Raw genomic sequence first — 13,234 nt, forward strand, 5'->3', positions numbered from 1 at the left:
TGTATTTAAAAAAAGCTTTATTATAAACAATCTCACTCTTCTTACAATATGATCCGCTACACACTAATCACCGGTTATGTGCAATTGTTACAGATTTGTGTGTTCTCTCACTATAGTAAATCACAAATCAGGAGAACTTTTACAATTCTGTTGTAAGGTAATCTGTCACACACACAGAGGGAGGGGAAGCATCTTTACAAGAAAAACAGCAGAAACACACAAAACACTCAAGATATACATAAGCACTCAATGAAGCTCCTGAAATGTAAAAGTCTTTCAGCTGGGCATAAATATGATTTCATAAAAAAGCATTTGTTTCATGTGCATAGAAATGTGTTTTGGTTTCTACACAGTTCCAGTTAACAGTGTTAGAATCTGGGCCTGAAAATATCAACTACTTAAAATGACTGGCTCCGGTGGGGAAAAAATAGCCTGAAGATTGCAGCAGTCATAAAGTCATCGAAAGAATCTGCTACGTATCATTTACGATACAAGCAACTGTACACATTAGGAGGAAAGCAGAATTGCAGTATCTGTTCATTTCCCAGTGGCTCCCAGCAGATCCACACAGAAATATAACATTTGCAGTAGTGAACACATCAGTCTAGTGCATGGAGTCACTGTTTAAAGGAGGCATTACCCCACAAGAACAGTGCATCCGTTCCAGTGTTTTTCAGAAAACCTTAGCCATATATAAAAAAAAGGCAGCACCTCCACTGCACCACAATGCAGGTGCAGTAAAAACAACAACACACCACCCCAGGACATTGAACAGGCCTCCTAATGTACTGTGACAGCCATCAGAGGGAAGGGTTGAGACAGAGACCTCTATGTTTTAGTCACCTCGTTTTTAAAACAGCAGCTGCTCCAACCCAGACCCAATAAGAGACTTACAGCTTAGTAAAAATTGCCTGCTATTTTAAAATAGGAGGGAGGTGCCTGTTTTATCGGGCGATGTTTTATTAAGGCTTGAACACAGTAGGCAAAGACACACACATATACAGTTTTCCAATTAATGAAGAGCAACACGGCCAGCAGGAGAGTTACAGGGAAGCAAAACTGCAAGCACTCTGTGCTTCCAGGAGTTCAGCTTAATTTCTGGGTTTGAGGGAGAGCAGGAAGAAATGGAGACACCTGATCTGTCCACATAGTCATCTAGGCACAAGAGCAGCAGCTGCATTTGGCAATTCAATCTTTCACCTCGAGGGTACACCAATGCATTTCGTTCCATTACACTCGCTTTCCCCAACCCAGTGTCCTCCAGATTATTTTGGATTACAAATCCCATCATCCCTGGCCACTGAGGCTGGCAAGGAATGATGGGAGCTGGTAGTCCAAAACACCTGGAAGGCGTCAGGCCAAGCAAGGCTGTACGTTAGCATCTAAAAGAGAGTTAAGACAACTGGCAGGTGGCTCTGAATTTAGAGACACCATTACTCCTGACGCCACCAAATTTTCAGTAGTGAAGCACATATTGTACATCTCTTTTTGGGGAGGAGGGGAGGAAGGTAAGGGCATCACACACAGCCATATTCATACCAAACAGTCTGCTGATCAGCATGAGAATCTGGTGAAGATGGAGGGTTCTTGGAGCTGCCCCCTCTGTTTGCTTCTTCAGTGCCTCCTGCTGGAATTTTATTTTCTGGGGATCGACCTTTGGTAAGAGAGGCCTCACTGGGGCTCGGCCCCTGGGGGCTGCTCCCTTCCGTGCTGCCGGAGACAATTCTGACAGGAGTCACTGTGGCCACTTCCCCAGACCGCAGCACCGGCTTGGATTTGATCTTAGAAGCAGCATATTGTGGAGGGGAGCAGTGCTGCTCCAAACCTGGCTTGGCTTGCTCCTGTGGCTGAGAGTTCAGGTCATCCTTGGAAGTGGTTGGGGAGGAAGAAAACGGGGGGAACAAGAGGGACTTCTCATCTTTTGGAGGCGCAAGAGAGAGCCGCCTGACATCAAGCTGCCGACAGCGAGAATTAACGCTCTGCAGAGAACCCGCCACCTTTGCAGACTGCGGCCTCTCTCTCAGCAAGACCTGGGAGCCTCCCGCTACAGGAAGTGGAGAGGTCTGGATATCTGAGTCCTTGCCCAGCTGGAGATCGGCAGTCCCAGGCTTCGGAAGGCTGTCGTAGCGTCTGTATGCCTCTGGACCAGTGGCTCTGAGGAGGTCTGCGGAAGCCAAGCTAAATGCACGGTTCAACGATGCGCTCTGTTTGCTCATGTTACTGCCCTGCTGAGAAGACTGTGCCACCTGCCTCGATCCCCTTTGAGACGCAGGAGGAAGCTTGCAGGAACTGGTGGAGTTTGCTGCAAACTCAGATTCTGTTGGCCGAAGGTTTGGTTTGACATAGTGTCCTGGCTTGGCCAGCCTTCCGTCTTCATTAGCACCAGACATCTTTACAGTTGGTGTGACGTAGATGGTGGGCATCTTGGCTGCCTCCTTCCTATTTGCCTGAGAAAGTTGACTTCCAATAGATGGAGGCTCATTTGCTTTTCTGAAATAGTCACTCAGGAAGTCATCTCTGCTGGATGCGTCCTGAGAAAGCAAAGAAACTGAATGAACATGGAGCTAATAAAATCACTATCTGAATATGGATACACAAAGATGCCACCCGATTTCTATGCTTTGATTAACATATCAACTTAATCCTTCTTAGGATCACCAGGGAGCCTTCTGGAAAGGTGTGCTGGCAATCTCTGCCAGGGCTGCAGGAGGGCGAAGCGTCTTCACCCCAGCACGCCCCCTTTCATGATTGCCAGGGCGCCTTTTGAAAAGTAAGGCGGTGGGTGGGTGGTGGCGGGTCGTTGGCCTGGCTGGGTGAGGGGGCACATGACAGGGGCCCCCTCCAATGTTGGGTGCAACTCGGTGCCTTTGCTGCTGCAGAAGATCAGGCTTCTAATACAGTTCCAGGTATGGATATATGCATACGGCTTGTAGGCTTTACAGATACAGATATATACAAGTAGAAAGCAATCTTGTTGCCCCAGCAATTCAAGATGTAACACAGACTCAAACTCAGTGGCAGAATCACTGACTGACGAATGTGCTGACATGCCTTAATCACTTATAAAGATGCCACTAGGCCGTTGCCATAGCAACTGGCTTGGCTGACCTTGCACCTGTTGGCTCATCTCATACATGAGGTGAAAGAAATTCACCCCTTCGTCAGTTCCAACACTAGCTTACTGTGTACACGTCAATGTATTCATTTCATTGAATAAACCACAACCAGTCAATCACTGAATAAATAATTTCAAATCATAAATGGAGTTCTGGGTGCTTACATTAAGTGGCGTTGATCTGTGGCTTTCTTTCAGAAATTCTTCCAAAGTCACCAACTCGCTGCCCGGAGAAGAAGGTCTATGCCTAGCAGACTGTGCATGGGCTGGGTTACTTTTCTGAGATATATCATACAAAAACGCAGAGTTCCTGGTAAGGGAGGCATTGTGCTTAGTGTTTGAGCCCCCAGGAGCAGAAGAGGTAGGACAAAAAAGGCCATCTCTAGGTGAGCCAGGTGTGTCTTTAGTCAGCACCGTGTCTTCACTACTGAGACTCTCTGATCTGCCATGAATACGGTCAAAAGAACCTGTGCCAGGAGATTAAGACATATCAAAGTTACCATCTTGTTTCCCTTTCACTCTGTGAAGAAGCTTTCTTTGAGCACCACCCAAAGATGAAGGACCCCTGGGCAGTTAAGTCCAGTCAAAGGCGACTATGGGATTGCGGCGCTCATCTCGCTTTCAGGCTGAGGAAGCCAGTGTTTGTCCACAGAGAGCTTTCTGGGTCATGTGGCCAGCATGACTAAACCGCTTCTGGTGCAACGGAACACTGTGATGGAAGCCAGGGCACACGGAAATGCCATTTACCTTCCCACCGCAGCGTTACCTATTTATCTACTTGCACTGGTGTGCTTTTGAACTCCTAGGTTGGCAGAAGCTGGGCTAGAGCAATGGGAGCTCACCTTGTCGTGCGGATTCAAACTGCTGACCTTCCAAGCAGTAAGCCGAAGAGGCTAAATGATTTAGACCACAATGCCAAAGCGTCCATACCAAAGAATAAGAGACACGCTTGGCCATATGTTCCCAAAACCAGGTTAGTTTATTTGTATTGTTTCATATAACGTTGTGTGGATTTATTATTTTGTACTTAAATATGGATATCATTATTTACAATTGCTTCTAATATATGTATTTTTAATTGTAAAACAACATTTGGACTTGGGTTAGTTTTCTGAAAAAGGTGTCATAGACATCAACAGATGATGATGAAGCACTGATTTAAAACCAACCATGTTAAACACATCTGTATTTTATGTAAGCCATTTAGATTTGTTGTTATTATTAAGCCATCTAGAAATCTGATAAACACACCAACCAACAGCACAATTAGTAATGTGATCATGAGAAAAGGCCTGCTTATATCAGGCCAAACACCGAACTGTTCCAGCATTCTGCTCCCACTGTGGCCAAACAGGACATGAGTACAACAGAATTTCCCCCCCTCATAATTCCCAGCCACTAGTATTCATATGGATATGGCCTTAGATAATAGAGGTAATATATTCATCATGAATATTAGCCTTTGTCCTCTATCAATCCATCCCATTTTAATAAGAGGGCATTACCCTATGAAATTAAAACTTTATGCATTATGCATTGGAATTCCAGTGCAGCTTTTAGGTGACTATGCCAGGACACAATCCACCATATATCTGTGAATATATCTTACCTTTGAAGTTCAGAGGGGAGCTGCTGGAGGATGCATTTTCACTGTTCTCTAAGCTATTCGGCCTTGATACTAGAAGGGAGAAGAGGCACATGAGAGCCTAAGGTGAGTCCCACCTCCCGAGGAGCATCAAATTAGGAAGAAAAGAAGTCAACATTTCCACTCACTGGAGACCAGAAAAATCTCTCACGATGCTCCGAGAAATCATGCGGCAGCAGCGACAACAACAAATTCTTTCCAGTGATAATGCCTTGCCATCCTAAGAACTGTGAATGGAACTTTGCTCATGGAATTGGGTTTTCCCCACCTCCCATTTCAGCCTCCTCACCCCAAAAAGGCACGTATAGAGGTCTGGGGACACCCTTCCTCCCTGAACGGTGTTTAGTGTTGAGGATCAATGACAAAGGGGGAACGACTATTCACTTACTGTGCTGCCTGCTTGAAAGCTCTACCTCAAGGAAGTTTTCGTACAGGTCACCCTCTGAATTGGAATAGAATAGATAGAAGAATGCAAGATATCAGAACGTAATGTTCAACAGAGATGAACAAAACCAGCAGACATGTCCAGCCATGTTATTTAACTTTCGAAATGGTATAGGTCAATACAGGGAGATGTGAAGGTGCGTTGCATAAACAGGCGTCTAATGCAACCTGTCAAGTCTGAACTAGGTGCAAATGCTAGGTCTGGTCATGGGAGTGAAGACCACACACTAGGGAGGGCTAGTCTGGAAGCATGGAGAAAAGGGGGCTGCCTGGAACTCTCCAGACTTAGCAAGGGATGCTTCCCAATATACGCTCTCCAAAAATCTACTCTCTGCTGTGCAGCACCAATAATGTGCAAGGGCCAGTGTTTCAGCTGCAAAGTGCCCCAAAGGTAGCAAATCACCCAAGATACACATTGGAGGAGCAGAGGAACTAAGTCCCATATTCCATGGCACAAACCTGTTTTCAATTTTAACGCCAACGGTAGAACACGTGACATAGAACATGTGATTTTAATGCCAACGGTAGAACATGTGACATACTTACAAACAGCATGCCTGTAAAATGTACTGTCCAACCACCACATGTCTACACCCTTAAAGGTTTCTGCCACATTAAAGGTCACATTGGGTTTTTTTTTTGGGGGGGGGGCGGTTCACTTGTTTCCTCTATCTTCTTCTCCCCCCACACAAATGATGTACACAATTCGCTAGCATTTACACACAAGGACTTATGCACCAAAGCCAGTTCTATGAAAGGGGAGATGGTAAATGAAGCAATGCCTGCACATTGAGGCTTTTTATTCATTTGAACTTGGAAAGTGTTTGCTGAACCTCGCCAAAGCCAAGGCCTCCATTGCTAACCTGAAGTCAAGTCAGCCATAGCACATACCTCTGGGTCTGTTTTGTTGTCTAGAGGTGGAGGTAGAACCAGGAGCAGCCAGGTAGGCGGCTGAGGCAGAGTAAGTCCTGGAACTCGGCTCCACGTAGCACTGCTTAAGAGCAGAGTCCGTTGCACTTTCAATGTGGTCACTGCTGCCTCCATAATGAGAATTTCTCTTCGGCTTTGAATCCACTAATATTGAGTAGGAAAGGCAGAAGAATATGAGAGAGAGAGAGAGAGAGAGAGAGAGAGAGAGAGAGAGAGAATAAAGCACACCAAAACTAGGCACAGGTTTACCCACCCACCGCCCTGTAAATGCAGCAAGCAGGCACAAAAACAGTGGCACAAAAGATGCGCTAATTATGCAAGCTGTATCACTGAAGTTTATTATCAGATTATATTTGCATTCAGTTTTGCAACTGTATGCTAGCTCAGGGAGAACCTAATGAGTGTCCTGAGTAGCAGGGAGAATGTTTTATCGATATTATGGGGAAGGAAGGGCCACACACAAACACTGGATGGGGTGAGAGCACTGAAAATCCTCTAAGGCTGGAAAGCTATTAACCCTTACTTGGGAGTAAGCCCCAATGAACCTAGAGTGATCTATTTCAAGAATAGGATCAGGTTTCACAAATGCTTTTTCCCTTTAGCATTACAATAAAAAAGGTAATTAATGTCTGATGCCGTATGCAACATATTGTTCCTAGGGAATAATTCATTTTTCAACACCATAGTTTTGAATATGGTCTTAGTTAGGCTGGGATACTCGGTTATAAATTTAAATTGTCCATTGGAGTACTAAACACCAAAATTATTTACTTGTAAAAGTGAGTTAGTATTCATTAAATAATAAGGGTCTTGTATACTTTCAAATGCCCAAGAAGTGCATGCTACAAGTGTTTTCCAGAGTAATTCTCTGCAAACGATATCACTGAATTCCTGAAAAATGAATAGGATAAGTCGCAAGTAACAAATGGCTGGCATAGACAACAAACAACAGTGACAAATTAAATTAGCACAAAAGACACAGGTGAGTTAAAAATTGCAAAGTAAGCCTGAGAAAATGCCTGGAAGCTGTGCGTAAGGTGCAATGGAAATATGAAAATGCCAACATAATACTGGCAGCAAACACTCAAATCTGATGTGTCCCACACGCTAGAAGCTCATGGAACTTGGGAAGTAAGAGGAAAAGCAACTTTAGGGCTTATTTATAATGCTGCCTCCTAGTCATCTGCATGTATAAAAAGGACGGACATTTGTTGCAATACAAAAGTGATTTATGCTGCACATTCTGATGTGATGCACATTCTATTTAGGGTCAGATCTCTCAGAATGGGAAGCGGGTGGCGCTGTGGGTTAAACCACAGAGCCTAGGACTTGCCGATCAGAAGGTCGGCAGTTCGAATCCCCGCAACGGGGTGAGCTCCTGTTGCTTGGTCCCTGCCAACCTAGCAGTTCAAAAGCACGTCAAAGTGCAAGTAGATAAATAGGAACCGCTCCGGTGGGAAGGTAAACGGCGTTTTCGTGCACTGCTCTGGTTCGCCAGAAGCGGCTTAGTCATGCTGGCCACATGACCCGGAAGCTGTACACCGGCTCCCTTGGCCAGTAAAGCGAGATGAGCGCCGCAATCCCAGTCGGCCACGACTGGACCTAATGGTCAGGGGTCCCTTTACCTTTACCTCTCAGAACAGTTGCTCTTACTTAACAAACATTTTTAAATCACCCACCTCTTGCTTTGGACAATTTTTTTTTTATGTAGAAAGGAGACAAAATGCAATGGCATTTCTTCACTACAAAATTGGACGTTTTGAGGATAGCAGTATTTTGCACTTTCTAAAAATGAGAGGAATAGGTTACGGTAGGAGTAGCTGACATGGTGCTTGCCACAAGTTGCTGGGCTATAGTTTCTATTCTTCTTCCTGAGCACCGGTGCAGAGTGTCGGGAGCTCAGCAAAGATCTGTAGGCTTTTCCACACTGGCAATGCCTGGGCTCAAGTATCATAACATTCAGCTACCTTTGCCAATGGTTAAGTCTATATTTCGATGTCTACATTGCAATATTATCAAGGAACAGACAAACAGCATATCGGGAAGGGGAGAGTGCTGCAAAGGGTCTGTTAGATAAAAGGAATCTTTAACACAGAATGTGCAGAGGCAGTTAAAGAGGATGCGTCAATGGCAACACAGCGACAGCAGTTCATCTCCGCATTTGGACGGGACATGAGGCACACCAGTGAAGCACACAGCAAACTCACTTACTTAAGATGTGCACCATCACCTGTAAAGAAATGGGCACTGTGTGTTCCTTTAGAGTGTACTGTAGTGGAGAAACGATCCAGATTGTGCAATAAAAGATTCTTCATCTTACTGAGGGGGAAATGTAGTCCATGTTGACTTGATCTGAGCTTGGATTTAGTTTGTGTCAATGATATGCTGAACATCTATAATTTGTGTATGTAGAGAAGTTAGAAGTCTGGTATATATATCTATTCAGAAATGCATTGAAAATAAATGATAGGAGAAGGTGTTAGAGATCTCCCGTTTCCGAGAAAGAAAGTGGCTCATTAGGAGAGGATGGGATGTCAGAAGACGGCCAGAACCGGAAGCGGTTAGAGAGAGACGGATGGTTCGATGGAGACTTGGGAGACTTTTCTTTGGGCTTGCTTGTGCTTCTCAAAAAGGGAATCTTTTTGCGTTGAGCAGCTAAGTGTTATCACCCAGAGATCCCAAAAGGAAGAAGAAAGGAAGAAAAAAAAGTAACAGAAATAACTAAAATGTACTTCAAACAACCAAGAGACCAGCTAAACATGAAAATGGAACAATTATTTATTCTACAGCAAGTACTAAATCAGGTGAGGGATTAGATGAGAAAATGGTGCAGCCACAGCCAATAGTATCTACGATTATACATACATAGTAAAATCATACATAGACACACCTGCTGTTTTACTCTGTACAGTGGTACCTTGGTTCTCACACGCCGAAAACCCAGAAGTGTTCCGATTTTTGGAAACTGATGTGGCTGTCAGCTATTGTTTCCAGGGCACCTGCACCAATCAGAAGCTGCGCCTTGGTTTTTGAACATTTCAGAAATCAAACAAACTTCTGGAATGGCTGAAGTTTCGTACTTTTGTTTTTGCTTCTTATTTTGCGTTTTTGAGGCTTTTGCGGTAAATTTGTTTTTGTGACTGTGTGGAACCCAGTTCAGCTACTGATTGATGATTGTGTGACTGTGGAAATGGGTAAAAGCCCCCCTCCCCACCCCCCGCAATCCAAACAATGACTATTATCAGTGCAGGTAAGGAAAAAAAATAATTTTAATTTTTAACACCTACAATACTCTCTTATTTATTTTATAGTACAGTACATTGATTACTGCTTTCATTTTGTGGATAAATGTCTCGTTAGACAATAAAATTTATGTTAAATTACTGTTTTAGAGGTTGTTTTTAAAAGTCTGGAATGGATTAATCCATTTTGCATTACTTTCTATGGGAAAGTGCGCCTTGGTTTTGGAACACTTTGGTTTTGGAACAGACTTCTGGAAAGGATTCGGTTTGAGAACCAAGGTACCACTGTACTACAGTTTAGAAATATCACTGCGTAATTGCAGACCAAGCCTGTATTTCTTAATCATTCGGGGGCATATGCTTTTACTTTATGTAGCATCTCTTACAGAATTTGTAAATGAGAAAGGACACAGAGCATTCCCCATTTCATGAGCTGCATCTAAGTGGTTCTTGATCCAGGAGAGATGCCTATTAATGGCTTGTGGTTCAGCTCTGGCTGCAGCTTGTGGTTAGTGAGCCCACAAGCCCAGGCACAGACAACACACTAAGCCAAATCATGGCTTAGTTCAGCATGGTACAAGAGTGAGAGAAACCGGGGAGAAGTAAAGTAGTTATGAACTCCTCTCTGGGAGCCTGTACATTATTTTTGTGTTCCTCATAAGCCATAACTTGGCTTACTGGGTTGTGCGAACCAGCATGTGTACTATGGTCACACATTTACCATTATAATTAAGGTCTACATTAAGATTTCACATCATTTTCCCACACACAGTTGTATACATTGCAAAGTGCATCTAAGTAAGGCACATTTGAACACAATGGGACTTTAGCACAAGGTTAAGCACTTAAATTCCACAAGTTACAAATACAATTGAGGCCTAACTTCCTCTGGATTAAGTCTTGGCTAGTTAATATTATGCACCTTCCACCTCTCCTAATGTGTCACATGGGTGGCACACACAGTTCCTTTAGAAAGTATTTGTACAGCATAAAGAAAAGTTGTGAAATTTTTCATAAGAATTTCACTGAATGCTCATGTTTTCTTCCTACTGTTTAATAAATGCCAGCCTTTTCCAATAATCCTGAAAATTGCTTTTACCTCTAAGTCAATGATTATTAGTTGCATTTTAGTGTAACATACTCTGCTTTCTTACTGACAAACAGGTGATTATAAAATGAAAAGCACCAACCAACACCATGTGTCTCTTGAAATCACTACCAACCCGTCCCAGTTTTCTTACTCTGTTTCTGTGCGACCATTTTTTTCCTAATTACTCCCTCTACTGTTAGGAGATGGGCCACACCTTCAGAGTGTATCAAATGTCGCAGTAAATTACACTATATGGCAGAACCTTTATATATTCGTTATATATTTTGGACAGCACGAAGTGAAAAAATCCCCATCCATTAATTTTGAAACAGTACTTAATAGATCTCACACAATCAGCTCAGAAAACATGTTGAGTTGAGATGCCGTTAAAAAAACCAGACATTTGGAAGAATCTGATAAATTCAGAGAACTACTGTCTAATAGGACATGTGACAGTAATACTATTAGTATTCAGTAATCCAAAATAAATTTATTTACTATAAACCATCTTTCAGTCATAATGCCTCCCAAAATAAGATGAAGTAAATAAATAATAATAATAATCTAAAAACCGCTAGACAATAAGTCTAATTTAGCAGCAGCAATGGCAGGAAAACCAAACCACAGCATCAGAATAAGCAAAACCTTCAAACAGAAGCAGCAGCAAAAGAAAAACTTTGCTCCATCTACGTGCTGATAGCTCAGTAAAAAAAAATTATGTTTCACACTGCCCTCTCCAGAACACAGACTGTGCCTGATGAACCTCCAAATACAGTGGTGCCTCGCAAGACGAAAAGAATCCGTTCCGCGAGTCTTTTCGTCTTGCGGTTTTTTCGTCTTGCGAAGCAAGCCCATTAGCGGATTAGCGCTATTAGCGGTTTAGCGGCTATTAGTGGCTATTAAAGGCTTAAGGGATTAGCGGATTAGCTGCTAAAATGCTTTTAGCAGCTTAGCGATTCAGAAAAAGGGGTTTTGGAGCGGGGAAAAACCCCCGAAAATTTTCGTCAATTTTCGTCTTGCGAAGCAAGCCCATAGGGAAATTCGTCTTGCGAAGCGCCTCTGCAAACAGAAAACCCTTTCGTCTTGCGGGTTGTCCGTCTTGCGAGGCATTCGTCTTGCGGGGCACCACTGTAGTAGGGAGTTTCAGAAAAAGACCCCCAAACTAAAAACTCTGCTCCTTATTGAACAGGGATAGAGAACCAGTGGCTCTTCAGACATGTTTGGACTCCAGCTCCCATGAACCATAGCCATCATGGCCAATGGTCAGGGGTGATGGGAGTTCTGTATCTGCATTGTTGAGGATCCACAACTCACAGTAGTCATGGCTTCAACGGCAGAGCTTAATATGCTGGAAAATGGTTTATCATCCGTATACTGACCCCTGTTGCAACTCAGAAGTTTGATAAGCAATGGCTGCAACCTCAATCTAATCTGTGCTTAAAAAGCAAATCAACATTCAGTCCCGAGAAAAAACTGTTTAGAAACCCTGTATAAATAAGTACGAACTCATTTTCAGAGGTAGCTCCAGAGTGGTGAACTGGGACATCGCTGCAACAGCAAAACCAACCTCACTTTGTGTGGAGCACCCAAGAACACCAGGCAGTACAACATAGTTCTCCATTTGTGTTTGCAGTTAAAGGAGTCCACTTCCCATAGGACTCATAATTCTAGAATGGGAAAGTATGCTCTGCATACTTTTTCCTGCTTCTGCTGGTTGTGTATTTGTGTGTGTGTATTGGGGGGCAGGGAATAAAGAGGTACTCATTTCACCTAAACCTCAAATCCTGCCCTCCCCCATCCCTCTAGGTTCTCCCATCAGCCATTAACCCCAATCTCCTCTTCCCTTCATGCGACTCTCGGCTGCCCACCTTCTTTTCAGTGAGCATAGGCTCAAGATTATGTTTGCTGGCTCTGCTTTGCCAGTGTGCTCAGCAAAAAGTGAGAAGGAGCTAGATGTTCCGTAGATTCTTGCCTCCAACTGGGAACCCTGTACCAATGAACTTCCTAATCACACATACAGGCTTCATGCACCTACAGAGATCCAGGTACACTCACACTTTTTGAAACCTTCCACTGAATGTACAGAGATAGTGGTCAGTAGATGCGACCCCACTGAAGAATCCCATGTTTACTGAATGTGTGAATGGAAAGCAACAACATGATCAAACCTACCTTCTCAGCACAACACCCACTCCCCTATCATGTTGTCTATGAAACAGGTGAGAGATCATCACCTCTGTGGAACCAGAAGGTACCACTATTCTCTCGATTCCTACCATCTCCACAAGGTGGTCTCCTTGTCTACCCTTTCTCATGAAAGTGCATTTAAAATAGCCCTCTAAAAAGAGATGTGCTTCACTCTAATTTCCCACTTGAGTTCAGTGGAATTCAGAAATGCTCAGCCGTGGCTGAATTGCACCCTTTGTTTTATTTTTTTCTTAGCTAGCTAACCTTGCCAGCACCAACAGACCAGCAGTTGATTAACTTATCCATTAAGTGCAACACCACCTACCTTTCCCCACAGGTCCATTATTCTGCTCTCTGCCATCCACTGAGCCAGACTCTGCAGAGGTGGTCTCCAGATTCTCCTGCTGCTTGGGCAGCTGTGAAGGCGATGGTGACCCAGCTGTGTCTGTGCTTTCTGAGTGCCATGGAGGGCTCTCGACTGAGGATTTCAACCGTTCTCTTGTAGCTTCTTTCTTTGGCTTCATGAGTTTAACCAAGGCTCTAGCTCCTATCCAGTGGTTTTTCCTATTATTGAGGGAAGG

The 13,234-nt window shown here is 43.7% G+C and overlaps 1 protein-coding gene across 1 annotated transcript in view; it reads right to left on the reverse strand.

The window, feature by feature from the left end:
* CCDC88C (coiled-coil domain containing 88C) overlaps positions 1-13,234 on the reverse strand; it is a 109,886-nt gene continuing 96,652 nt past the window's right edge. The window contains exons 25-29 of the mRNA XM_083433206.1: positions 12,979-13,217; positions 6,096-6,278; positions 4,725-4,793; positions 3,281-3,582; positions 1-2,531 (exon numbers count right to left, since the gene is read on the reverse strand). Of these exons, the coding sequence (XP_083289332.1) occupies positions 1,518-2,531; positions 3,281-3,582; positions 4,725-4,793; positions 6,096-6,278; positions 12,979-13,217 (1,807 nt within the window). The 3' untranslated portion in view covers positions 1-1,517. The remainder of the gene's footprint in view (positions 2,532-3,280; positions 3,583-4,724; positions 4,794-6,095; positions 6,279-12,978; positions 13,218-13,234) is intronic.

This window comes from Podarcis tiliguerta (assembly GCF_965153285.1).
Source record: "Podarcis tiliguerta genome assembly, chromosome: 1".
NCBI classification, from domain to species: Eukaryota; Metazoa; Chordata; class Lepidosauria; order Squamata; family Lacertidae; genus Podarcis; species Podarcis tiliguerta.